The sequence below is a fragment of the Nerophis ophidion genome, linkage group LG14, assembly GCF_033978795.1.
Source record: "Nerophis ophidion isolate RoL-2023_Sa linkage group LG14, RoL_Noph_v1.0, whole genome shotgun sequence".
NCBI lineage: Eukaryota > Metazoa > Chordata > Actinopteri > Syngnathiformes > Syngnathidae > Nerophis > Nerophis ophidion.
In genome coordinates, this window is record NC_084624.1 from 38,811,290 (window position 1) to 38,837,116 (window position 25,827).

A 25,827-nucleotide genomic window follows, 5' to 3' on the forward strand; every position below is an offset into this window, starting at 1 on the left:
CCCAGGACACGTTGGGAAGACTATGTCTCCCGGCTGGCCTGGGAACGCCTCGGGATCCCCCGGGAAGAGCTGGACGAAGTTGCTAGAGACAGGGGAAGTCTGGGTTTCCCTGCTTAGGCTGCTGCCCCCGCGACCCGACCTCGGATAAGCGAAAGAAGATGGATGGTTTGCAAAAAATATTTTTAACCCAACTAGGTGAAATTACATAATCTCCCATACAGTGGTTGCACCAATCTCATTGTCATCGTGTATCCTTGTCTGCACCACATGTGCATTTGTAAACATGATTGTGTGTGCGATTGCGTGCATGACCGCGTGCGATTGTGTGTGCTCGTGAGCACGAACCGGACGCCAGGCCGAGGAGGCGCACGAGGACCAGGGTTGCATTCTGGTGGTCCCTCCCCTCATGTGGCGTGTTGTTTTTTTGTGCTCTTGTGTTTGGTGTTGAATGCGAATAACGGGGGGCAAGCAGCAGCAGGTTCATTCTATGTGCATGTGCTTTCCCCCTAGACTCTGGCTGCCCTAACGAGAAATTCGATAAATCTGCTTCCAAATCATCTCGCACAAGCTTTGCATGTCCACTCTGGTCCTGAGGAAATTAACAAGCGAATAGAGAGCGCCATCGACTTACGGAGTGGCGATAAGTTGAGAAGAGAGCATATCAAGCCTTTCTCACTGATGTTTAAAGACTCCAGCCTGGAAGAGAAGGTAGCTGGGGCTTTTAGACATTTTCTCCCTCTTTTCATTTCTTCCTTAATCATGTCGGTCAGAAAGTCGAACACAAACAATCTTCATGAGTAAGCTCAAGGCACGTTTGCATCCGACCACTCAAATGGAGTCTTCTTCCTGGAAGGAGGCTGGCATGTCTCACTTGTATTCTTTTAGGGGCAGGACACAATTATACACAATCAGCAAATATTTGCTCATTTTAAAATAACATGAATTTACTTAATCCTGACCCATCTCTTGACCAAAATACTTCATTATTGTCCTCATTATTTACGTGTCTCGAACACAGTTTTCATTCCGAATATAACTGCTCCCCTGTTTGGGTTCAATTACACTATATTGCCAAAAGTATTAGGCCACCCATACAAATGATCAAAATCAGGTGTCTTAATCACTCGGCCCTGCCACAGGTCTTCAAAATCAAGCACTTAGGTACGGAGATATGGCATTTGGTGGAGGAGGAATTATGGTGTGGGATTGTTTTTCAGGAGTTGGGCTTGGCCCCTTAGTTCCAGTGGAAGGAACTTTGAATGCTACAGGATACCAAAAGTTAGACTGAGGTTTAAACAAACTATAATGATCCAAAAGGGAAATTGTTCCACACAGTAGTTCAGTTACAAAGGATGGAAAGGATAATGCAGTTATAAAGTAGACCAAAAAAATGTACCGTAGTAGCAATATAAAATATAACATATAATTAATATTTACATATTATATATACAGTATATGGTATATACTGATATAATATATTTCTATATAATATATACAATATAATACAATTATAGTCCCCAAACTACGGCCCGCATTTGAGATCAGGCCCGCAGGAAGTAAAAAATGTTTTTATTTTTTACTTTATTTACATTTTTTTAAATCTGTCCTTTCTAATCCATTTTCTACCGCTTGTTGCTTGTTACTCTGAGTCTCCTAGCCGCTCAGGCAAATCACATTGTCTAAAAATGCATTTTCCAATTGATGACGTGATATCATATATATATAAAATATACTGTATGTATATAATATACTGTATGTATATATATGTATATATATACACTATATATATATATTATATATATAGATGTATACAATAAATATATAGATATATATATACACTATATATATACATATATATATACATATATATATATATATATATATATATATATATATATATATGATATCACATCATCGATTGGAAAATGCATTTTTTGATGTACAATATTACGGTACATTTAACAGCTGCAGCACAAAATGGAGAGTACATCCAGCAGAAAATATAAATATTAAACAAAGAGAAGTAGCTAACATAGAAGCGATCATGTTAGAGACAGATGTCATCTATTGCTGTATGGCGAATGATTATACGGCTGGTTGGGGTGCGGAATGAAGGAGTTCTTGAATCGAACACTGTGGGAACAAAGCTGATGGAGCCTGTAGAAGTATTATGAAGTATGGAGTTGTATGGAGTATAACATTTGGACAATTCCATGATCCCAACCTTGCGGGAACAATTTGGAGCGGGCCGCTTCCTCTTCCAACATGACTGTGCATCAGTGCACAAAGCAAGGTCCATAAAGACATGGATGACAGAGGATGGTGTGGATGAACTTGACTGGCCTGCACAGAGTCCTGACCTGAACCCAATAGAACACCTTTGGGATGAATTACAAAGGAGTCTGAGAGCCAGCAACATCTGTGTGTCACCTCCCCAATGCGCTTTTGGAAGAATGGTTGATAATTCCTATAAACACACTCCACAACCTTGTGGATAGCCTTCCCATTAGAGTTGAAGCTGTAATAGCTGCAAAAGGTGGACCGACATCATATTGAACCCTATGGGTTAAGAATGGGATGGCACTTCAAGTTCATATGTGAGTCAAGGCAGGTGGCCACATACTTTTGGCAATATAGTGTATGTGTTCCCAAACAGCAGACTTTAAAGGGTTTTCAATCTCTGGCCTCTCCTTGGCACAAATGTTTGCCCTGACCCCCACTAGCCACAGGCTGGACTGTTTAGCGAGGACACGCATGACGCCTTAAACACTTCCTGTCCCCCACGTTTAATGCATACAGGATACTTGCCAACCCTCCCGATTTTCCCAGGAGACTCCCGAATATCAGTCACCCGGACAACAATATTGGGGGCGTGCCTTAAGGCATTGCCTTTTGCATCCTTTCTCACCTGAAAAGGAGACTTTTAAATATGTCTCCGTTATCCATAGGTTTATCTATAACCCCTAAAGTAGGCAGGCAGGCACGGAGCTATTTCTCAGCGTGTGTTTATTCCAGCCGGCACGTTAATACACTGACACACAACATCCGGATTCCCAGAAATGCATTGCTTCAAAACTACGGCAAGTAGTAATGTCCAAAAACATAACAGAGGCGAAGCAGACGAAGAAGAGACATGGCGACGACGAGTAAGAAGAAGTACACTTGCAAGTTCCAAAATGATTGGAAAAAAATCATTTCAGTTCATCCAGGACAGTTCAAAGGGGAAGGGGTATGCTGCCTGCAAATTTTGTAGATCAGACTACTCCATTGAACACGGTGGCCGAACAGATATACTCAATCATGCACGGATTATCTCAATCCCCCGAATTCGGAGGTCTCAAGGTTGGCAAGTATGGTGTACAGTGTGGGGAAATCTGTAAACCTCTGTACGCAACTGAAAAATCAAATAATGAACACTGCTAAATAAGGGTTTTGAGCTGCGTTTCTAAAGATTTTTTTTTTTAATAATGTCTAATGTTGCGTTGCACGTGACGCCACGTCCGGTTGCAATCCAGATATAAAGTGGTTAAATCAATCAATCAATCAAAGTCTATTTATATAGCCCTTTATGACAAGTATCTCAAAGGGCTGCACAAGCCACAACGACATCCTCTGCTCAGATCCTACATCCGGGCAAGAAAAAAATCAACCCAATGGGATACAATGAGAAACCTTGGAGGGGACTGGTGCAATGGATGTCAAGTGGATTTAGTTAATAGTGTGAGAGTCCAGTCCATAGTGGGGCCAGCAGGGGATCATCTTGAGTGGAGACAAGTCAGCAGCGCAGAGACGTCCCCAACCGATGTACCAACAAGTGGTCCACCCAGGGTCCTGACTTTGAACAACTAGCACTTCCACCTGATAACATCTCCACGCAGGAGAAGGGGGCAGAGCAGAAAAGAGACGGCAGATCAACTGGTCTAAAAGGGGGGGTCTATTTATAAGCAAGAGTATGCAAATGAGTTTTAAGTAAACGCGTCCGATGTTAAAAGTCATGTATAGGTGTGAGTTGGCACATTCCAGTGGTGGCTGCAGTTAGAAAGCCCTCTAAATGACAATTTATGATGTTAACGATCATCAATCGGTGGATAATTTCACGTGAAGACGGCGCCACCTTGAGTTTACTCATGACTAAAAGTCCATTTAGTCTGTCACAGTACAGCTTTGCTCTGGATTGTTTGGAGTCACATTGCATTCATTAAAGCACAAATATTGTAAGAAATAACATATATTTTTTTAATTAAATTGTACTATACAGTGTACGTACATCGCCTCCTTTGTTTGGAACGTTATCAACGAGACCCCCCATTAACTTCATGGATGAGCTCGTTTAGGCAGGTGCACCTTTTCTTTCAACGCGATGTATTGTGTGACTGCTGAAGAGAATATACTGTACGCCCCTCACAAGAACGTATGCATATTTTCATAAATTCATCAAATCAAACTTTATTTTTATAGTACTTTTCATACACAGGCAAGTGGCAAACATAAAGTGCTGTACACAAAACAAAGAAGAAGAGACTAAAACACTCTCACATGAAGCACTATCGACAAAAACAAAACATGGCATGGCACTGAGGATTTGAGGAAAAATAATAAGAACAACTAAAATTAACACCATCTAAAAAATAGTATGAAATATATATAATAAAATATATGTAAAAATAGAATATAAATATGTTATTAAAGATGTAAAATTGAGAGAATAATAGTAGTAATATCATTAATAAAGACAGAAAACAGCACAATAAATAATTTAAAACATATGTCGTGTTGCATTATGTTTCTCATGCCGTGTTGTGTTACATGTGTCATGTTACGTGTTATGTTACATCCTATATTAGGGATGCAACGATATCAGAAGCGTATGGTGCGAAATGATCACGGTATTAGGGCCACGGTATGATATTATTTTGATATTGTCCATAAAAAAATAAAACTTGGAAAAAATGCCATAGTGTGAAAAAGGAAATGACAGAAATGTTCAGGGTAAACTCGCTCACTGCAATTGAACACAAAAATAATGCTTCATTGTTCGAATCATATTTTGTGACGCTTAGCTGGCATCGTGGTGAAGTTGCGTTCTCTAAATGATGCAATGCGGAAGGGACACAGCGTAAAGGTAAGAAAAGATTTATTTGTGATTACAAAAACAGACTAGGAACAAAAAGACTTGCACATAGGCACTATAAACCAAACCAACTGAACTAGCATGGGAGCTAGAAAGAACAGAAAGCGCTAGCATGTGAACTAGGTACAAACGAACTGAATAGCATGGACGCTAATCGAGATCAAAAAGATATTTACCACAATGCGGGATAGCGACGTCACCTGTTGTATTTAAAGCAAATTAAACTGCGAGGTCGAACCAACCAAAAGGGCAGGCTTATATAAAGAGATAATCAAAAAATCAAGTGCGTGTGACAAACAGAAGGCAGGTCACACTAAATGGGTAACTATGACAACGGAACAAAATGGGAAGTGTCACCAGGAACTAAGGACGTCAAATAACAGGATGCGATATACAAACAGAACATGACATGATCCAAGTCGTGAATCATGACATATTTATTACAACAAACATCTATTTCTAGTGCAAATAATTGTGCGGGAACATATGGTTTCAAGCAAATATTTTTTTAAATTACAGTTGAGTGCAAGTCTTCAAAGTGACCATGTCGACATCCAGTGTAAAACAATAATGTTCAGTTTAGCGTCTTTCAACTTTCACTTCCCAAATAGCAATGTCCTCCACCGTGGACATTTTTATACCCGTTGTTGTAAATGCTGTTATTTAGAAAAGTTAACTGACAATTTTACTTTAAAAAATTTGAATACCTCACAAATTGATGTTCATTTCAAATTTAGATGATAATGGTTTATAAAGTAGCTTTTCTGCGCTCCCACTAGACGCCCTGCGCACGGTGCGCCGTCACGAGCTCTTTGTCAGCTTGGAAACGCTCGAGACGAAGGTGGCGCACTTTGTTTTGCAGTACGCAGACCTTCTTACCTCAGACAAAGAGGTTCTGTTTTCGCCAGGGTTTGTTTGACTGGTTTTTGGCAATATAACTCCGAAAATAGTGGACGGCTTTTCAGGAAATCTTTGTAAAAAAAAAAAAAAAAAAAATTAAATTCACTTATCTACTACGAACACACTTTCCCGCATGTTTCCTCTTTTTCTGCGTTCCACACCCCACCTTGCCCGTCCCACGCTGCGCAGAAGCTTTTGGGAGATGTAGATTATTTTCAGACCTCTCACACTCACCAAGTAATTATTAAATACCGTCACACGTCAAGGCTTTATTTTGAGGTTACATTCCTATACTGTTCGTCACATATGTTGCATATGTTATTTTATGTTACATACGTCATGTTACATGTCTTTAATATGTCATGTTATGTTACATATGTCATGTTACTTAGATTTCTATGGCATGTTATGTTACATATGTCATATTACATATGTTACATATGTCCTGTTATGTTACATATGTTTCATATGTTATGTTATGTTTCATATGTCATGCTATGTTACATATGTCATGTTACTTATGTTTCTATGGCATGTTATTTTACATATGTCAAATTGAATATGTTACATATGTCCTGTTATGTTACATGGGTCATGATACATATGTTTCATATTTTATGTTATGTTACATATGTCATGTCACATATGCCATGTTACAGCTATCATGTTCCATATGTTACATTACATACTATATGTAATGTTACATGTGTTTCATATGTCATGTTATGTTACATACTGTATGTCATTTTATCATGTTTCATGTCATGATACATACTGTATGTCATGTTACATGTGTTTCTTGTCATGTTATGTTACATATGTCATGTTGCATGTTTCATATGTCATGTTATGTTACATATATGTTACAAACCGTATGTTTCATATGTTATATATAGCATGTTGCATATGATACATATGTTTTGTGCATATGTTTATTTAATATGTAATGTTACTTATGTCATGTTTGTTATGCCATGTTACATACGTTATGTTACATGATATATGTCATTTTACATGTTTCATATTATCATGTTATCTATGTTTCATGTAGTGTTGTGTTACATATGTTGTATATGTTCTCCTATATTGAATATGTAATGTAAAATATGTTACCTATGTCATGTTACATATATCATTTATGTAAAATGGAACTTGTAACATCACATGTTAAACATGTAACATAACAGTACTTATGAACCATGTAACATCACATTTGTCACATGACATATGTAACATGACATATTTAATATTTGTCTTACACATGTTATTCTGCACCAAAAAATTTATTTTTTTTATTTGCATTTTTATTTTATTTCTTAATTCTACTACGTTCATATTTCTCAACCCATTCAAAGCACTTCAGTATTAAAACGTTCAGTTTATTAGGGACAAGATGGCTATTTTATTGCCAGAGCTCTTAAAAAAAATTCCCACATTTAACGCAACCCCACAATTTCTACGCCAACATTGCCACTACAACTTAATATGTAGTTTTGACTACTTCCACATTTGTCAACCAAGCGTTCCAAAACCAAAATATTTTCCAAAATTCCATATTTTCCGTACAGCGAGCCGCTCTTCAGCATTCACACACAATTTTTTTACGCAAATGACCTTTGTGTTATTATTATTATGATCATAAAAGTGTGGTCTCCATGGAAAAACATGGTTCTTCTACGAGAAATAACTTTTGAATTTGTTTGTTTTTTTTCCTTTTGTGAATGCAATGCACTTCTGTGGCTTCTTTTGTCCCACTTTGCTTCACCTTTGAACTTTGAGTTGAGCTTTGTCGTCCCCTCCCTCCGCCCCCAGCCCCACCACACATGCGCACACACACACACACACACACACACACACACACACACACACACACACACACACACACACACAGTTTTTTGTTTGTGTCACCTGCTCCCACCTTTGAAGAATTGTAGTTTTTTTCTTCTTCTCTTCAGTAAATGTGCAGTGACTTGCTGTGAGCAAACGTCAAGCGTCCTCTTGCTAATTTCCCAGCAACCTTTGAGACGGACGCCGAGACAGGGCGGTGGGGACACGAGGTTGATGTCTGCGCTCTTTATTTAGGACTGCACACTGTCTTCCCCCGCTGTCCCACTAACACTCCCAAATGCAAGCATGCAAACTTGGATAGGCATAAAATACCACATTGCTTGTTTGTTGTCGGATTGAAAGTATAAACGGCATTCCTTTCATTTTCTTAGTTTACCCATACCAGCTTAACTAAATCTCAATTCCAGGGCTATCCGAAATGCATCCCGGAGGCCATTTTTGGCCTGCAAGTCGAATTAATTGTTAATGAGCTTTATTATTACTTTGTCAGCTTTAACACAATTCTAAGATTTTTTTGTTTATCTATGGAAAAAGTTCGAAAAAACCCCATTCAAGCTGCACTAAGCTAACCTTCATTGACATGAGGGCAATCATATATACAGTCGTGGTCAAAAGTTTACACCCACTTGTAAAGAACATAATGTAATGGCTGTCTTGAGTTTCCAGTAATTTTTAGAACTCTTATTTTTTTGTGATAGAGTGATTGGAGCACATACTTGTTGGTCACAAAAAACATGAATGAATTTTGGTTCTTTTATGAATTTATTATGGGTCTACTGAAAATGTAACCAAATCTGCTGGGTCAAAAGTATGCATACAGCAATGTTAATATTTGCTTATATGTCCCTTCGCAAGTTTCACAGAAATAAGGCGCTTTTGGTAGCCATCCACAAGCTTCTGGTTGAATTTTTGCCCACTCCTCTCGACAAAATTATGCCGTTCAACTAAATTTGTTGGTTTTCTGACATTGACTTGTTTCTTCAGCATTGTCGACAAAAATTGAGCTGTTTGTCCACCATACCATACAACACCATGCCAACTTTATTTATGAAGCTCTATAAAAACAACCACAGTTGAAGAACAAATGACTGTACACCACAAAAAAATAGAGGTAAAGGACAGACTAAAAAATAACATTTGAAACAGAAGTAAAATACACATTGAAAAAGCAAATACAAATTACACTAAGAACAATTTGTTAAATAAAAAGCAGTTAAAAAGTTAGAAACAGTTTAAAAACAGTAATATTACAATACCCAGCAATATGTTTGGAGGAGAAAAGGTGAGGCCTTTGATCTCAGGAACACCACCTACTGTCAAGCATGGTGGTGGTGGTAGTAGTATTTTTCAGGGCATGGACTATGGGGTGTTTGTTTTCCCGAGATGCAAATAAAGTTGGAGCGGACATGGCTTGGAGATAAATACATGATTTTATTTTAACTCTAACAAAAGGTACAAAACTAAAGGCGCCCACAAAGGCGGAGAACCAACTTGACTAATGAAACAAAAACTAGTACTTGGGCAAAAAAAAACTATAAATATAAATAAATAAATGGGTTGTACTTGTATAGCGCTTTTCTACCTTCAAGGTACTCAATGCGCTTTGACACTACTTCCACATTGACCCATTCACACACTGATGGAGGGAGCTGCCATGCAAGGCACTAACCAGCACCCATCAGGAGCAAGGGTGAAGTGTCGATCTGGACATAACGAACGTGACGAGGATGGTACTAGGTGGGGATCGAACCAGGGACCCTCGGGTTGCGCACGGCCACTGCGCCACGCCGTCCCTATGAATATGAAACAAATAAACAATTACTCTGACAAGAATACATAAAACTCACGTGGAAAAAAACGAGCAGCAAGAAAACTATGGCAGCATGACAATGGCATGAGTAGTAAGGATATCAGATAGCGTGGGTGTCCAGGAGGTAATGTCGCCAGGCCGACTGCCTGGCAACTGCAAGCTTAGATAATACTGACCTGATTAGTGACAGGTGCGCGAGTGCAAAACGTGTGACAGGTGAAAGTAATGAGTAGTCATTGAAACAAAACAAGCAAAAGTGCAGAACTAGGAACTAAAAAGAGTCAAAAAAAACAAACAGCACATGGCCAAACAAAAACATAATCAACAGACATGACAGTATTAGATTAGATTAGATTAGATAGTACTTTATTTATTCCTTCAGGAAAATTTTAATTTTCAGCACAATCCAATTCAAGATCAAACAAACGTTACAGGGAGACGGAACTGGATCACTGACTAGTCTGCCGGCTTCGAGCGCCCCTTACAAAAAGGTGAGATACAGGTAAACAAGTAGGGGGAATGGGAGAAAAAAATAGAAGATTAAAATAAAATAAAATATAATTTTACAAAATCGGTCTAAGCCTGGGCCCTGGAGAGGGGGTCCAGACTGAGGCCAAGGGAAAAAAACAACAATAACTCATAGTCATAGTGCACATCCCTCTCACATGTGTGTAAGAGGGAAACATCAAAGACAAAGGACGTTAAAGACATTAAAGCAACAGATACAACCAGCCACTTCTACAAACAGCTATGAATAAAAAGTAACAGAAACATATACACTGTGGTGGCCTCTGTGGTGTTCCACGCCATCGTGAAGTGAAGTGAATTATATTTATATAGCGCTTTTTCTCTAGTGACTCAAAGCGCTTTACATAGTGAAACCCAATATCTAATTTTTACAATTAAACCAGTGTGGGTGGCACTGGGAGCAGGTGGGTAAAGTGTCTTGCCCAAGGACACAACAGCAGTGACTAGGATAGCGGAAGCGGGGATCAAACCTGCAACCCTCAAGTTGCTGGCACGGCCGCTTTACCAACCGAGCTATACCGTCTGCTGGGGTGGAGAGAGTATGACCAGAGACAGGAGCAGACCCAACAAAGCAACCAAGAGAGCCGACTCCACTCTCGGCCGCCAACCAACTCTTGGCCAGTGTCCAGTCCACTTGGATGAGCGAGGATACATCCAAGGAGACTGAGGTGTCCGACACCTGCTCACCCTGCCAAGACGCCGCGAAACCTCTCCGTCCCGTCACTCAGTGCCACCTCCGCAGCCCTATTATGCTCCGGGCCTGTTTTGCTGCCAATGCAACTGGTGCTCTACAGAGAGTAAATGGGACAATGAAACAGGAGGATTACCTCCAAAATCTTCAGGACAACCTAAAATCATCCAGTCCAGAGGTTGGATCTTGGGCACAGTTGGGTGTTCCAACAGGACAATGACCCCGAACACAAATCAAAAGTGGTAAAGGAATGGCTAAATCAGGCTAGAGTTAAGGTTTTAGAATGGCCCTCCCAAAGACCTGACTCAAACGTGGACAATGCTGAAGAAACAAGTCCATGTCAGAAAAACCAACACATTTAGCTGAACTGCACCAATTTTGTCAAGAGGAGTGGTCAAAAATTCAACCAGAAGCTTGTGGATGGCTACCAAAAGCGCCTTATTGCTGTGAAACTTGCCAAGGGACATGTAACCAAATATTAACATTGCTGTATGTATACTTTTGACCCAGCAGATTTGCTCACATTTTCAGTAGACCCATAAAAATTTCATAAAAGAACCAAACCAACAAGTATGTGCGCCAATAACTCTTCCGTCCATCCATCCATCCATTTTCTTTTGCTTATCCGAGGTCGGGTCGCGGAGGCAGCAGCCTAAGCAGGGAAGCCCAGACTTACCTCTCCCCAGCCACTTCGTCTAGCTCTTCCCGGGGGATCCCGAGGCGTTCCCAGGCCAGCCGCTAGACATAGTCTTCCCAACGTGTCCTGGGTCTTCCCCGTGGCCTCCTACCGGTTGGACGTGCCCTAAACACCTCCCTAGGGAGGCGTTCGGGTGGCATCCTGACCAGATGCCCGAACCACCTCATCTGGCTCCTCTCGATGTGGAGCAGCAGCGGCTTTACTTTGAGTTCCTCCCGGATGGCAGAGCTTCTCACCCTATTTCTAAGGGAGAGCCCAGCCACCCGGCGGAGGAAACTCATTTCGGCCGCTTGTACCCGTGATCTTATCTTTTCGGTCATGACCCAAAGCTCATGACCATAGGTGAGGATGGGAACGTAGATCGACCGGTAAATTGAGAGCTTTGCCTTCCGGCTCAGCTCCTTCTTCACCACAAGGGATCGGTACAACGTCCGCATTACTGAAGACGCCACACCGATCCGCCTGTCGATCTCACGATCCACTCTTCCCTCACTCGTGAACAAGACTCCTAGGTACTTGAACTCCTCCACTTGGGGCAGGGTCTCCTCCCCAACCCGGAGATGGCACTCCACCCTTTTCCGGGCGAGAACCATGGACTCGGACTTGGAGGCGCTGATTCTCATTCCGGTCGCTTCACACTCGGCTGCGAACCGATCCAGTGAGAGCTGAAGATCCCGGCCAGATGAAGCCATCAGGACCACATCATCTGCAAAAAGCAGAGACCTAATCCCGCGCCCACCAAACCGGAACCCCTCAACGCCTTGACTGCTCCTAGAAATTCTGTCCATAAATGTTATGAACAGAATTGGTGACGAAGGACAGCCTTGGCGGAGTCCAACCCTCACTGGAAATCACTCAATCACAAAAAAATAAGAGTTGTAGAAAAGATTGGAAACTCAAGACAGCCATGACATTATATTCTTTACAAGTGTGTGTAAACTTTCGACCACAACTGTAGCATTACAGCTAAAATGTCTTAATCATTTTACGGGAGACAAACTAACACGTGACTAATGTCCTCACCACCCCGCCGCTCGCCGTCTCGCCCCCGTCTAACGCTCTTCTGCTTGTGCTTGAGGCGTGGCATGTGCCTGTGCTAACGTGCTATGGTGGCGTTTTTGGATGTGTCGCGTGTTCCTCCGCTTCCTGTCTCACCCTCACCTCCTCCTGTCGCTCTTCTTCTTCCTCCGCCTCCCGCCTTCATGGTCAAGTACTCTCAGATGAGGGACGAGGTCTTCAAGTCCAACCTGGTGTGCGCCTTCATCGTGCTCCTCTTCATCACCACCATCCAAAGTCTGCTCCCGTCGGCCGGGTAAAAACTCCGAAACATCACACCTGCACGTTAAAACCGGATTGACAAACAGTTTATAGGTCATGTGATTGTTCAGCCGCTGATTTTTTGTTTTTGTTTTTTTTGTAGAATGGTCACCATGGTGATCCAGTTCTCTGTCCTCATCATCCTGCACTGTTGCCTGGTCCTGGTGACCACCGCCGAGGACTACAAGTGTCTCCCTTTGGTCCTTCGCCAAGCCTGCTGCTGGATCAACGAGACCTACACCGCCCGCAACGTCATCATCTTCGTTTCCATCATCATCAACTTCCTGGCGGCCATGATCAACATTGTGAGTTTTTTTTAATAAATTGATCGTTTTTATTGTAATGAAAGTTGAACTTTATGTTGCTCTCTGGCAGCTGTGGTGTGACTTTGACAAGTCCGACACCTTCAGGAACCAAACCCTCAACCAATCCACCGCCATCGCTGATGTCTGCTTCTACCCAGAGGTACACCCCCTCCCCCTCCCCATCATAACCTTGCCACCATACCATAGCCACTTTGTTTATAAAGCCCTTTAAAAACAACCACAGTTGAAGAACAAAGGACTGTACACCACAAAAAAATAGAGGTAAAGGACATACTAAAAAAATAACAATACAAATTAAAGCTGCAAGCAGCGTTGGTCGGGCCCGCTCCGGCTGCTGCCCCCGAGACCCAAACCCGGATAAGCGTTAGAAGATGCATGGGTAGTAGCTACTATTAGCAAACAGACTTACCAACTCGGCGTAATATCTTAACATCGACACACTGGCAAAAAATACATTTTTTAGGAAAATTTTGTTTTGAAGGAGTTTTTGCCAACTTCCTGTTGATTTTTGCTGAAGGAAGTGAGTGTATGAAATGTAAGTGTAAGTAAGACCTACATAGAGGTTTTTGTTTCATGTCTCTACGACATTCCTAACGAAAGTTACAAGTAGTTTTGTCTGTGTTTTTCCTAGGGGGCGCTAGAGTGCAATTTAGATTTTTGGGTTTTGTTTTTTTATTAGATCGCAATTTTGTCTAGTCCTGATGTGTGTGTCTAGTAAGGTGAGTTTTGAAGCATTTTAAATGGGTCCAATTACAGCTCAAAGAGGCAAAAATGACATTTTTTGGGAAACTTTGCGCAGGGGTTCTTGGAAGGCACTTAAAACCAGTAATTAAAACTCTGTGAATAACTTTAAATAAGAAAGGTTCAATCTCTCTCCTGTGCGAGTTTGAAGTTGACACGACAAACGCGCTCAAAGGAGATAATGTTCGAAAATAGGTGACGGGTTTTTACAAAACTTTTGTTTTGAAGGGGTAATTGCCAACTTCCTGTTGATTTTTGCTAAGGAATTTCAATTATTAAAATGTAGGTCTAAGTGAGACCTACATAGAGGTTTTTGTTTCATGTCTCTCCGACATTCCTACCGGAAGTTACAAGCAGTTTTGTCTGTGTTTTCTTCCTAGGAGCAGTTTTTTTCTGTTTTATTCCAAAATTGCGCTAGAGCGCAATTTTCAGTTTTTTTTTATCAGATCGCAATTTTCGCCAGTCCTTATGTGTGTGTCCAGTTTGGTGAGTTTTGAAGCATTTTAAAGGGGTCAAATTACAGCTCAAAGAGGCAAAAATAGCATATTTTAGGAAAATTTTGTTTTAAAGGGGTTTTGCCAACTTTCTGTTGATTTTTGCCCTAGAAGGTAAAATTATGAAATGTAGGTCTAAGTCAGTCCTACACAGAGGTTTTTGTTTCATGTTTCCACGACATTGCTAACGGAAGTTACAAACAGTCTGTTTTTTTTTTCTAGGGGGAGCTAGAGCGCAATTTAGATTTTTGGGGTTTGGTGGCTTAATAAGTTGGGAAGGTTTGCCATACCGATGTGTGTGTCAAATTTGGTGATATTGCCATATTTTTGCTGAAAGGATTTAGTAGAGAAAATCGACGATAAAGTTCGCCACTTTTGGTACTTCCTGAAAAAGCCTCGCCTTTACCGGAAGTCGCAGACGATGACGTCGCAAGTGTGGGGGCTCCTCACATATTCACATTGATTTTAATGGGAGCCTCCAACAAAAACAGTGATTCGGACCGAGAAAACGACAATTTCCCCATTAATTTGAGCGAGGATGAAAGATTTGTGTTTGAGGATATTGATAGCAACAGACAAGAAAAAAAAACGAGTTAAAAAAAAAAACGCGATAGCACTGGGACGTATTCCGATGTTTTTAGACACAATTACTAGGATATTTCTGGGAAATCCCTTATCTTTCTATTGTGTTGCTAGTGTTTTAGGGGGTTTAATATTACCTGATAATCGGAGGGGTTTGTCCACGGGTGTCTTGATGCCATGTCTCACGGGTGTCGACGGCAGCTGTACGGACGACACAAGCTCAGCTGATATCCGGTAAGTGACAACTTTTTACCACAATTGTCTCACCGAAACCTGCTGGTTGACATTCGGTAGGCTCCATGTCTGTTTGACCGCGCTCTGATCCATAGTAAAGTTTCAGCTCCGGGAATTTTAAACAAGGAATCACCATGTGTTTGTGTGGCTAAGGGCTAAAGCTTCCCAACTCCATCTTTCTACTGTGACTTCTCCAATATTAATTGAACAAATTGCAAAAGATTCCGCAACACAAATCTCCAAAATACTGTGTAATTATGCCGTTAAAGCAGACGACTTTTACCTGAGTATGTGCGTAGCGCTCATACTTCCTAAAAACGCGTGACGTCCTGCGTACACGTCATCATTACACGACGTTTCCAAGACGAAACCCCCGGGAAATTAAAAATTGTAATTTAGTAAACTAAAAAAGCCGTATTGGCATGTGTTGCAATGTTAATATTTCATCATTGATATATAAACTATCAGACTGCGTGGTGGGTAGTAGTGGGTTTCAGTAGGCCTTTAAAAACAGTAATATTGCAATACCCAGCAATATGTTTGGAGGAGAATATGTGTGGCCTTCAATCTCATGAACACCATTCCTACCGTCAAGCATGTTGGTGGTGGTGGTGGTAGTATTTGTCAGGGCATAGACACTTTTCCACTTTCCACGAAGGTCACGTGACCGATCATCAGCTGTTTCGGCCACGTGACCGATACGCAAACTGTGTCGCACTGACGCCTGCACGACAAGCTGTGTTTATAAGGAAGCGCATCTGTCAACGAGATGCTGCTACTAACAGAGTCACCGCACTTCTGTCGTTGGTCATTTGTAATTTATCGTCGTCGGAGATCATTCCCGCCGTGTGGGAATATTTTGATCATATATCGGAAAAAAAGGTACCGTATTTTTCAGAGTATAAGTCGCACCTGCCGAAAATGCATAATAAAGAAGGAAAAAAAACATATATAAGTCGCACTGGAGTATAGATCGGATTTTGGGGGGGGAAATGTATTTGATAAAACCCAACAGCAAGAATAGACATTTGAAAGGCAATTTAAAATAAATAAAGAATAGTGAACAACAGGCTGAATAAGTGTATGTTATATGACGCATAAATAACCAACTGAGAAGGTGCCTGGTATGTTAACGTAACATACTATGGTAAGAGTCATTCAGATAACTATAACATATAGAACATGCTATACGTTTACCAAACAATCTGTCACTCCTAATCGCTAAATCTCATGAAATCTTATACGTTTAGTCCAGGGGTCGCCAACCTTTTTGAAACCAAGAGCTACTTCTTTGGTACTGATTAATGTGAAGGGCTACCAGTTTGATACACACTTAAATAGCCAATTTGCTCAATTTACCTGTTATAAAAAAATCTATATATATATAAAAGAAAAAGGGTACTTCTGTCTGTCATTCCATCGTACATTTTTTTTTCCTTTTACGGAAGGTTTTTTGTAGAGAATAAATGATGAAAAAAACACTTAATTGAACGGTTTAAAAAAGGAGAAAACACGAAAAAAATGAAAATTAAATTTTGAAACATAGTTTATCTTCAATTTCGACTGAAAATTATAAGAATCAAAGTAAAAAAAATAAATGAATTTATTTAAACAGGTGAAGACCAAGTCTTTAAAATATTTTCTTGGATTTTTGTGTCTCTCTTAGAATTAAAAATGTCGAGCAAAGACCAACTTGCTAGTAAATAAATACAATTCAAAAAATAGAGGCAGCTCACTGGTAAGTGCTGCTATTTGAGCTATTTTTAGAACAGGCCAGCGGGCGACTCATCTGGTCCTTACAGGCTACCTGGTGCCCGCGGGCACCTAGTTGGTGACCCCTGCTCTAGTCTCTTATGTGAATGAGCTAAATAATATTATTTGATATTTTACGGTAATGTGTTAATAATTTCACACATAAGTCGCTCCTGAGTATAAGTCGCAGCCCCAGCCAAACCATGAAAAAAACTGTGACTTATAGTCTGAAAAATACGGTATTTGTGTTCATTTGCTTGTAGTTTCATCCTGTTCTCTCAAAGTTTCTACTCGATCTGTTAGTAGTAGTATTAGTAATATCAGTAGTAGTAGTTATATCATCAAAAGGTTCAAAGAATCGGGAGAAACCACTGCACGCAAGCGATGATATTACGGACCTTCGATCCCTCAGGCGGTACTGCATCAAAAAGCGACATCAGTGTGTAAAGGATATCACCACATGGGCTCAGGAACACTTCAGAAAACTACTGTCAGTAACTACAGTTGGTTGCTACATCTTTGTGTGCAAGTTAAAACTACTATGCAAAGCGAAAGCTTTTTATCAACAACACCCAGAAACGCTGCCCGTTCGCTAGGCTCGCCGAGGTCATCTAAGATGGACTGATGGAAAGTGGAAAAGTGTTCTGTGGTCTCACAAGTCCACATTTAAAAAATTTTTTGGGGGGGAACTGTGGACATCGTGTCCTCTGGACCAAAGAGGAAAAAAATCATCCGGACAGTTATAGGCGCAAAGTTCAAAAGCCAGCATCTTTGATGGTATGGGGGTGTATTAGTGCCCAGGGCATGGGTAATTTACACATCTGTGAAGGCACCATTAATGCTAAACGGCACATACAGGTTTTGCAACATATGTTGTCATCCAAGCAACGTTATCATGGATGCCCCTGCTTATTTCAGCAAGACAATGCCAAGCCACGTGTTACAACGGCATAGCTTCATGGTAAAAGAGTGTGGGTACTAGACTGGCCTGCCTGTAGTCCAGACCTGTCTCCCATTGAAAATGTGGGGCGCAATATGAAGCCTAAAATACCACAACGCAGACCCCGGACTGTTGAACAACTTAAGCTGTACATCAAGCAAGAATGGGAAAGAATTCCAACTGTGAAGATTAATTTACTGAGTGTTGTTAAAAGGAAAGGCCATGTAACACAGTGGTAAAAATGCCCCTGTGCCAACTTTTTTTCCAATGTGTTGCTGCCATTAAATTCTAAGTTAATGATTATTTGCAAAAAAAAAAAATATATAGTTTCTCAGTTCAAACGTTAAGTATCTTGTCTTTGCAGTCTAGTAAATTGAATATAAGTTGACAAGGATTGTAAAATCATTGTATTTTGTTTTTATTTACCATTTACACAACGTGCCAACTTCACTGGTTTTGGGTTTTGTATTAACACTAACATATTTTAAAAAAAAAGTCAAATATAATACTTTATAAAAGCCCAAAGGCCCTCAAGTGCATCGTTCCATGGCATCATGTTATCATCACCTATTCCTTTGATGACTTCATATATTAATGACTGTGGCTTGTTAGTGATATTTTTGAATGATTAATTGTATAATATCCATGTGAGAAGTAAATGTTTTAAAACTATTTCTTATCAATTTTTATTCTATAAGAGTAAATAGAAGTGTGACCTCACCTGCAGTCATATCATCATGAAGACATGAGGTCCTTAAATGCTGATATTTTAAGTCCCTCCCTTTTTTCTCTCTCTGTGTCCAGTACTTTGTGTTCACGGGGGTTTTGGCGATGGTGACTTGTGCCGTCTTCCTGCGCCTCAACTCGGTGTTGAAGCTGGCCGTGCTGCTGGTGATGGTGGCCGTCTACACGCTGCTCACCGAGGCGTTCTACGCCTCGCTCTTCGTACGCTACGACGTCGTCCACCGCAACACAGAGTGAGCACGTCGCCATGACGACACTGTTTGGACACCCCGATGAGAGTAAAAGTGGCTGCACACACGTTAAACTTCCTGCTCCTTTCAGAGGAATGCCATTTGTGTTCATTGATCATTACAAGAGCAACAATAATGACTTAGACTCATATTTTCTATATTCAGGAATGGTAATCATTGATAATAATAATAATAATAATAATAATAATGAAGAACGGGAGACGTCAGTCAGCAGCCACGTTGACCTTTCTTCAAGCTGCAAATTTCATCTTGCTGGAGGGTGCTGATGATGATGATGATGAGGACGAAGGGACAAGGTGACCTTTACTTTGACAACATAAGAATGTTGCCCTGGCAACGCTTTAGAGTTGCTTTCCTCGCTCTAGTCATTCTGGGAGAGCAGAAAGTTTTGACGATAATGATGAGGAGGAAAAACTCAGGAAACATCCACTGTGAATACTTGACATACAGTGGGGCAAAAAAGTATTTAGTCAGCCACCGATTGTGCAAGTTCTCCCACTTAAAATGATGACAGACGTCTGTAATTTTCATCATAGCTACACTTCAACTGTGAGAGACAGAATGTTGGAAAAAAAAAATCTAGGAATTCACATTGTAGGAATTTTAAATAATTTATTTGTAAATTATGGTGGAAAATAAGTATTTGGTCAACCATTCAAAGCTCTCACTGATGGAAGGTTTTGGCTCAAAATCCCACGATACATGGCCTCATTCATTCTTTCCTTAACACGGATCAATCGTCCTGTCCCTTAGCAGAAAAACAGCCCCAAAGCATGATGTTTCCACCCCCATGCTTCACAGTAGGTAAGGTGTTCTTGGGATGCAACTCAGTATCCTTCCTCCTCCAAACACAACGAGTTGAGTTTATACCAAAAAGTTCTATTTTGGTTTCATCTGACCACATGACATTCTCCCAATCCTCTGCTGTATCATCCATGTATCCATTTTGGTATAAACTCAACTCGTCGTGTAATGTAATAATAATGGAAACCAGTATATTCAAGATTGTTTATTGTCATATGCACAGTTAAACAGACAGTTTGCCGCATAATGAAAATCTTACTTTGCCAGTCCACCCTTCAACAAGTCACACGGTACTTAGCTGAAAATAAAAATAAAAATAAAAATGTATATACAAGGCATAATAACAAATCATGACTGACTATGGATATTTCACACTGGACCTCAAGCAGCTTAGGTTCTGTTCTTCAAGATTCAAGATTGTTTATTGTCATATGCACCGTTAGACAGTTTGCCGCACAATGAAAATCTTACTTTGATAGTCCACCCTTCAAAAAGTCACACGGTACTTAGCTAAAAATAAAAAATAAATATAAAAATGTATATACAAGGCACAATAAGTAACATAACATTATTGCACATTCTGATTGACAGTCAACAGTATAAAGATGGAGCAGCAGTTAAAGTGTCTTTAGTGATCAAAGGTGAGAGGTGTCTACAGGGAAGGTTCACAGTTCGGGGGTGGTCATGGTAGCTGTCTTTTGTTCAAAAAGACAAAGTAAAAATGGTGGGGGGGGGCGGCTAGCATTTACAAGTTAGCATCCACAAGCCTGATGGCCTGTGGGTAGAAACTGTTTGTCAGTCTCATAGTCCTGGATTTCAGGCTCCTGTATCATCTGCCTGGTGGAACCTGAAGAGACTGTGCTGGGGGTGTGTACTGTCTTTAATGATGTTGTGTGCTCTCCTGGTGGCCCTGGTAGAGTACATGTCCTGTAGTGAGGGGAAGGCTGCTCCTGATATGTATTGAGCAGTTTTAATCACTCGCTAGAGTGCCTTCCTGTCCTTAGTAGTGCAGATTCCACACCAGACCGTGATTGAGCTGGTAAGGACACTCTCAACCGTACTTCTATAGAAGTTGCTGAGATTTTTGGGTGGCATACCAAATTTTCTCAGCCTTCTGAGGAAGTATAGTCGCTGCTGGGCTTTCTTTATTGTTTGTTGGGTGTTGTGATCCCCGGTGAGGTCCTCGCTGATGTGGGTCCCGAGGAATTTAAAGGTTTTCACCTTCCAGCTGCTCGTCCGTCCAATACACCGTAAGCAGCTTTTTGATATTTTCATCCTGCCTTTTAGATATTATTTTTAACAAGGCGGGATCAACTCATTCTGCCTTAGTTTGGCACAGACCAGCAGTTCTACGCTCAAATTGCTCCACCACTCTCTGTCATGTTTTTAATTATTTATTTCCTTAATTCTATGAATATCATACCTACTCAGTGGCCTAGTGGTTAGAGTGTCTGCCCTGAGATGGGTAGGTTGTGAGTCTTACTTTACTTTGAAAATGGCACCCATTACCTCCCTGCTTGGCACTCAGCATCAGGGGTTTGAATTGGGGGTTAAATCACCCAAAATGTTTCCCGTGCGTGGCCACCGATGCTGCTCACTGCTCCCCTCACCTCCCAGGGGGTGAACAAGAGTGATGGGTCAAATGCAGAGGACAAATTTCACCACACTTTGTGTGTGTGTGACAGTCATTGGTACTTTAACTTTAACTTAATCATCCACTTCTTATTCTCAGCAGCGTCCTTCACTGTCTCTTTCTTGGTATGGTTGGAAAAACTAAGTTATTGTCGAGCTCTGGCTGTAAGCTAATGCTAGCGAGTAAGACATTGGATATTCGGGCTTCACTGTGACATTTGCTACGGCATTTTCCTCAAAGTAGATCAATTGCGTTCATCGTGGACAGTGATGTAGTCGGTAGCGCTCGTGCCTCTCAGCAAAAAGGTCACGGTTTCAATTCCCGGGCGCATGGTCTTTCTGTGTGGAGTTTGCATGTTCTCCCCGTGACTGCGTGGGTTCTCTCCAGGTACTCCGACTTCCTCACTGCAAAAAGTCAGTGTTCAAAAACAAGAAAGAAAAAAAAATGAGGGGTATTTTATTTGAACTAAGCAAAATGATCTGCCAACAGAACAAGAAAATTCGTCTTGTCAAAACTTTCCAAATCAAGTAAAATTTGCTAAACTCAATTAACCCAAAAATACCTCAAAATAAGTTTGTCACTAATAACAAGTGCACTTTTCTTGGTAGAAAACAAACCTTTTTGCTCAATATGTTGAAAAATATTCTTAAATTAAGTAAATGCTAGTGCCATTATCTTGACATAATGATATGCACTCGGCATCATGATTTTTATTTTCATGCTTGAAGTAAGAAATTATTACTTTAAAAAAGTAGTTTTTTACTTTTTGTCAAGGCGTGGACTGTGGTGTGGTTTGTTTTCCTGTAATGCAAATCAACTGGACCGGACATGACGTGAAGGTAATGACATATTTTAATCTTGACTCAAAAAAAGGCACAAACGAAAGCCGCTCACGGAAGAGGTACAAAAACTTGGCTCTGAAAACAAAAACTCGCACATAAAACAAAACTTACAAACTATGGCATGAAAAACTTACTTGGACAGAAAAAGAGCATGGATCATCAGCATGGATAACATGGGTGTGTAGGAGGTGATCTCGCCAGGCTGACTGCCTGGCAACTACAGGCTTAAATGCTGTGGTGATTAACAGGTGCATGAGTCCAAATGAACCAGGTGCGTGACATGACAGGTGAAAACTAATTGGTAGTCATGGTGACAAAACAAATAAGAGTGCGCAAAAACAGGAACTAATGGAGTCAAAAACAAAACAGAACAGAACTAAACAGACATGATCACAAAGACATGACACTTGTGAGTGTTGATGACACAGCTTTGCAACACTTGATATTCTACTTTCAAGCATGTTTTACTCAATGTAGGTCATAAAATCTGTAATATCTTACTGACATAATTTAGAACCAAAACACTTAAAACAAATAAAACACTCTAACATAAAATCTGTTTAGTGAGAAGAAGTATCGTATCAGACTGAAAATAAGGAAATATCACCCTTATTTGAGATATTTAATCTTACATAGATTTCAGTTTTCGTAGTGCTCCCACCTCCAAGGACATGCACCTGGGGATAGGTTGATTGGCAACACTAAATTGGCCCTAGTGTGTGAATGTGAGTGTGAATGTTGTCTCTCTATCTGTGTTGGGCTGTTGGCCCTTAATACATAGGGACAAGATTCTTGTGTGTAGACGAATAAAAGCTACGAAGGTTGAGGTGTCAGCCAAATCTGTCAGCAGGTAAGAGATATCTCTTACTCAAAAAACATAGTATGCACTCAATAATTTTGTGCATATTTGCTACGCCACCTACTGGCGGGGATAAGACCGACTGCAGGAAAATATTTAGGGGGGGGGGGGGATGTCAAATCTTTTCGACAGGGTCCCTTGGTAGCGTGCACACAGTCTTTTTAATGCTGGACTTTGTCAGTCCACAACTGATGAGTATACATGTAAGAAAAACATTTAATATTTGTGGTAATCATAAGGATATGTGTGTAAAATGATTTAGGCCTTTATCGTGTCCATAAAATTAAAGAGTTGGCTATTTCTATGGTAACAATGCGATTGTAAAGGGCTGTTAATAATACGATGTTGATGTGCTAAAACCTATTTCTTGTTTAAAAGCTACATATAATAATAACTGTTCTTTGTTCATGCACATAATAAATATTAAAGTGTTGGGATGTATTCATAAATTCAAAATAATATTTTGATTTTGACACATCTCATCTGTGCATACATTACTAGAATAACCTTAGGGGTTGCACAGATGAGACCTGGCAATATCAAAATTGTATTTTGTATCATTAAGATGTAGATTGTGGTTGATTTCAGTTTTTTAAAAGGGTACTTCAACCCGTAAACAGTACAGTAAGTATTTTATTATCATATATGTAACTTTCCTAAGGGTATAATGGGTTATTCAACATTTAAACAGTACAGTATGTACTTTATTATCATATATGTAACTTTCCTATGGGTATAAAGGGTACTTATATTAGTCATACCAAAGACTATAAAAATGGGACCTGTTGCCTCCCTGCTCGGCACTCAGCATCAAAGGTTGGAATTGGGGGTTGAATAACCAAAATTATTCCCGAGCGTGGCTACCGCTGCTGCTCACTGCTCACCTCAACTCCCAGGGGTTAAACATGGGGATTATTTCACCACACCTAGTGTGTGTGTGACAATCGTTGGGACTTTAACTTAACTTTAACTTTTATATGAAACTGTCCTATGGGTATGATGAGTACTTCCACATTTAAACATTAAAGTCTGTTCTTTACTATCATATAAGTAACTGTTTTATGGGTATAAAGGGTACTTCAACACATAAAGAGTATAGTATATACTTCATTATCATATACTGTATGTACTTCAACATTTAAACAGTAGAGTATGTACTTCATTATATACTGTATATACGTTCCTATGGGTATAATGGCTACTTCAACATTTAAACAGTACAGTATGTACTTATTATCATAATTATCTCTTATGGGTATTAAGGGTACTTCAACATTTATTATCATATACACGTATGTAACTTTCTTATTGTTATAAAGGGTACTTATAGTAGTCATAACAAATACTATAACAATGTGACCCATTGCCTCCCTGCTTGGCACTCAGCACCAAGGGTTGGAATTGGGGGTTAAATAACCAAAATTATACCCGAGCGCGGCCACCACGGCTGCTCACTGCTCCTCTCACCTCCCAAGGGGTGAACATGGGGATGGGTCAAATCCAGAGGATAATTTCACCACACCTAGTGTGTGACTATCGTTGGGACTTTAACTTTTATATGTAACTGTCCTATGGGTATGATGGGTACTTCAGCATTTAAACATTACACTGTGTACTTTATTATCATATAAGTAACTGTTTTATGGGTATAAAGGGTATTTCAACACATAAAAGGTATCGTATGTACTTCATTATCATATACTGTATGTAACTTTCCTATGGGTATAATGGCTACTTCAACATTTAAATAGTACAGTATGTACTTTATTATCATATATGTAACTTTCTTATGGGTATAAAGGGTACTTATAGTAGTCATAACACAGACTATAACAATGGGACCCATTGTCTCCCTGCTTGGCACTCAGCATCAAGGGTTGGAATTGGGGGTTGAATAACCAAAATTATTCCCGAGCGTAGCCACCGCTGCTACTCACTTCTCCCCTCACCTCCCAAGGGGGTAGACATGGGGATGGGTCAAATGCAGAGGATAATTTCACCACACCTAGTGTGTGTGTGACTATTGTTGGGACTTTAACTTTTATATGTAACTGTCCTATGGGTATGATGTGTACTTCCACATTTAAACATTAAAGTCTGTGCCTTATTGTCATATAAGTAACTGTTTTATGGGTTTAAAGGGTACTTCAACACGTAAAGAGTATGGTATATACTTCATTATCATATACTGTATGTACTTCAACATTTAAACAGTATAGTATGTACTTTATTATCAGAATTATCTCTTATGGGTATTAAGGGCACTTCTACATGAAACAGTACAGCAGGGGTCGGGAACCTTTTTGGCTGAGAGAGCTATACAAGCCAAATATTTTTAAAAGTATTTTCGTGAGAGCCATATATATATTTATATATTTTTTTTTTTTTTTTTTTTTTAAACTGAATACAACTATATGCGTGCATTTTTAAGAAAGACCAACATTTTTAGAGTATAATAAGTCTCTTATTCTTTTTAAAACATTGTTATTCTGAGGCTAACCAACAATAAATAAAACACTTTATACCATTAATGTGACTTGTTGAACAGGTGCGGTAGAAACCGGATGGATGGATGAAAATGCATGAGAATGTTTTATATTTTGAACGTTATATTTGACACAGTGATTACCAGCGGAATTATTCATTACATATCGTGTTGAGCAATGTCAGCTAAGATTTATCTGAGAGCCAGGTGCAGTCATC

General features: G+C 40.0%; 1 protein-coding gene across 2 annotated transcripts in view; it reads left to right on the plus strand.

The window, feature by feature from the left end:
- adcy8 (adenylate cyclase 8 (brain)) overlaps positions 1 to 25,827 on the plus strand; it is a 176,530-nt gene that overhangs the window by 129,298 nt on the left and 21,405 nt on the right. For both annotated transcript variants that reach the window (XM_061920711.1, XM_061920712.1), the window contains exons 8-12: positions 511 to 708; positions 12,817 to 12,917; positions 13,026 to 13,227; positions 13,298 to 13,387; positions 18,796 to 18,968. In XM_061920711.1, coding sequence (XP_061776695.1) covers positions 511 to 708; positions 12,817 to 12,917; positions 13,026 to 13,227; positions 13,298 to 13,387; positions 18,796 to 18,968 — 764 coding nt within the window. The remainder of the gene's footprint in view (positions 1 to 510; positions 709 to 12,816; positions 12,918 to 13,025; positions 13,228 to 13,297; positions 13,388 to 18,795; positions 18,969 to 25,827) is intronic.